Raw genomic sequence first — 2,167 nt, 5'->3', positions numbered from 1 at the left:
AACAATTTGTTCCCCAAGGGGGAACTTGATGACTAACAATTGCTGTGAAATGGGGGAACAGTATAACCGGGATGCTCAGGGTTTGTTTAGACTGGGAAAAGTGATGGAGTTTAGGTCAGGTCAAGGGGAAAGCTAATGCCAACCCCTGCACCTGGGCTGCATCTGCACTACAATTTTTTACATTAAGATCACTAACTTGAGCAGCCAACGCCATGTACAGCCCTAGTGGATGTCAGGCACAGGTAGTTTTTGCCTCAGTGTAGCTTGTTGGGATCAAATCTCTCTCCCCCCACCTGGAGGGATGAACATTCCTGGCAAGAGGGACACACACTCCTACGACTCTAAAGGAAAGGAGTTGATAGAAAAGATCACAGGACTGACCCCAAAGAAGGATGAGCTGCAAAAGGCAGAAGCAGGCAACTGATCTGGTGGAGCTGAGACACCATGGTGAAGATGGTACAAAAATAACTAAGTAGGAATGAGCAAATGTGATTTTTTAAAAAAAATTTTTTTGGCCAACCCTAGTCAAGGGATTTATTACAGTTCTCTCTCATGTGGCTTTTCTGATGTCTAATGAGGCTTGAGTGCTTTTTGAAGCTTTTCCTGCACTCAGAGCATGTCTAGGGCTTCTCTCCAAGGTGGATTTTCCTATGTCTGATAAGGTTTGAGCGCCGATTGAAGCTTTTCCCACACTCAGTGCACATGTAGGGCTTCTCTCCTGTGTGGATTCTACAATGTCTGATAAGGACAGAGCTCTGACTAAAGCTTTTCCCACACTCAGAGCATGTGTAGGGCTTCTCCCCTGTGTGGATTCTCTGATGTAAGATGAGGTCTGAATGATGAAAGAAACATTTCCCACACTCAGAGCATCCATAAGATTTCTCACCCATGTGGATTTTCCTATGTTTGATAAGGTTTGAGCACTGACTAAAGCTTTTCCCACACTCAGAGCATGTGTACGGCCTTTCTCCTGTGTGGATTCTTCGATGTTTGATAAGGGCAGAGCAGTGATTGAAGCTTTTCCCACACTCAGAGCACATGTAGGGCGTCTCCCCTGTGTAGATTCTCTGATGTATGATAAGGTTTGAGCGCTGACTGAAGCTTTTCCCGCACTCAGAGCATGTGTAGGGCGTCTCTCCTGTGTGGATTCTCTCATGTTTGATAAGGTTTGAGCTCTGACTAAAGCTTTTCCCACACTCAGAGCATGTGTACGGCCTTTCTCCTGTGTGGATTCTTCGATGTTTGATAAGGGCAGAGCAGTGATTGAAGCTTTTCCCACACTCAGAGCACATGTAGGGCGTCTCCCCTGTGTGGATTCTCTGATGTATGATAAGGTTTGAGCGCCGACTGAAGCTTTTCCCACACTCAGAGCATGTGTACGGCCTTTCTCCTGTGTGAATTCTTCGATGTTTGATAAGGGCAGAGCGGTGCTTGAAGCTTTTCCCACACTCAGAGCATGTGTAGGGTCTTTCTCCCGTGTGGATTATTCGATGTGTGATAAGGTGTGAGCGCCGACTGAAGCTTTTCCCGCACTCAGAGCATGTGTACGGCCTTTCTCCTGTGTGGATTCTACGATGTGTGTTCAGGGTAGAGCTCTGACTAAAGATTTTCCCGCACTCTGAGCATCTGTGGGGTGCTTCTCCTGTATGGATTTGCTGATGTGAGATGAGGGCTGAACTATCGATGAAGCATTTCCCACACTCAGCGCATTCATAAGGTTTCTCACCTGTGTGGATTGTCTGATGTCTGATAAGGGCAGAGCTCCAATTGAAGCTTTTCCCACACTCATGGCATGTGTAGCGTGTCTCTTCCAAGTTGATTCTGTCGCTTGTTATAAGGTCTGAGAGGATACTAAAGTTTTCCTCTGGCCTCCCCTGAGTCTCACAGGCTTTTGTTTTTTCTGGGAGCGCATAACTCCCGGAAACATTCCCTTTGGATCTTCCTGATAAAATTCCATGTGGTTCTCCTTGATCAGCATCTTCCTGCTGGGGTTTCTCCTCCTCATTCTTACTCACCATCCCATCACCTGATGGGAGACAGAGAGAATCCAGGCATAGATCACTACCTGCACCGGAAAGAAAGCAAATCTCAGAGAGAGGAATGGAAAAAGGAATGAACAATCCAAAATATGTGTGGGAGAGATCAAACCTATCAGGTGCTGATTTTC

At 46.4% G+C, this 2,167-nt stretch overlaps 1 protein-coding gene across 1 annotated transcript; it reads right to left on the bottom strand.

Moving 5' to 3' along the window:
- Positions 1 to 324: 324 nt before the first annotated feature.
- On the bottom strand, positions 325 to 1,775 carry LOC120381948 (zinc finger protein 271-like; the record flags this gene model as incomplete). Its single annotated transcript, XM_039500124.1, has 2 exons — positions 325 to 832; positions 944 to 1,775. Coding segments are annotated over 2 exons (1,044 nt in total), but the record flags the coding sequence as incomplete, so codon positions are not given.
- Positions 1,776 to 2,167: the final 392 nt, after the last annotated feature.

This window comes from Mauremys reevesii, linkage group 14 (assembly GCF_016161935.1).
Source record: "Mauremys reevesii isolate NIE-2019 linkage group 14, ASM1616193v1, whole genome shotgun sequence".
Lineage (NCBI taxonomy): Eukaryota > Metazoa > Chordata > Testudines > Geoemydidae > Mauremys > Mauremys reevesii.
This window is presented reverse-complemented; position numbering and strand designations above follow the sequence as displayed.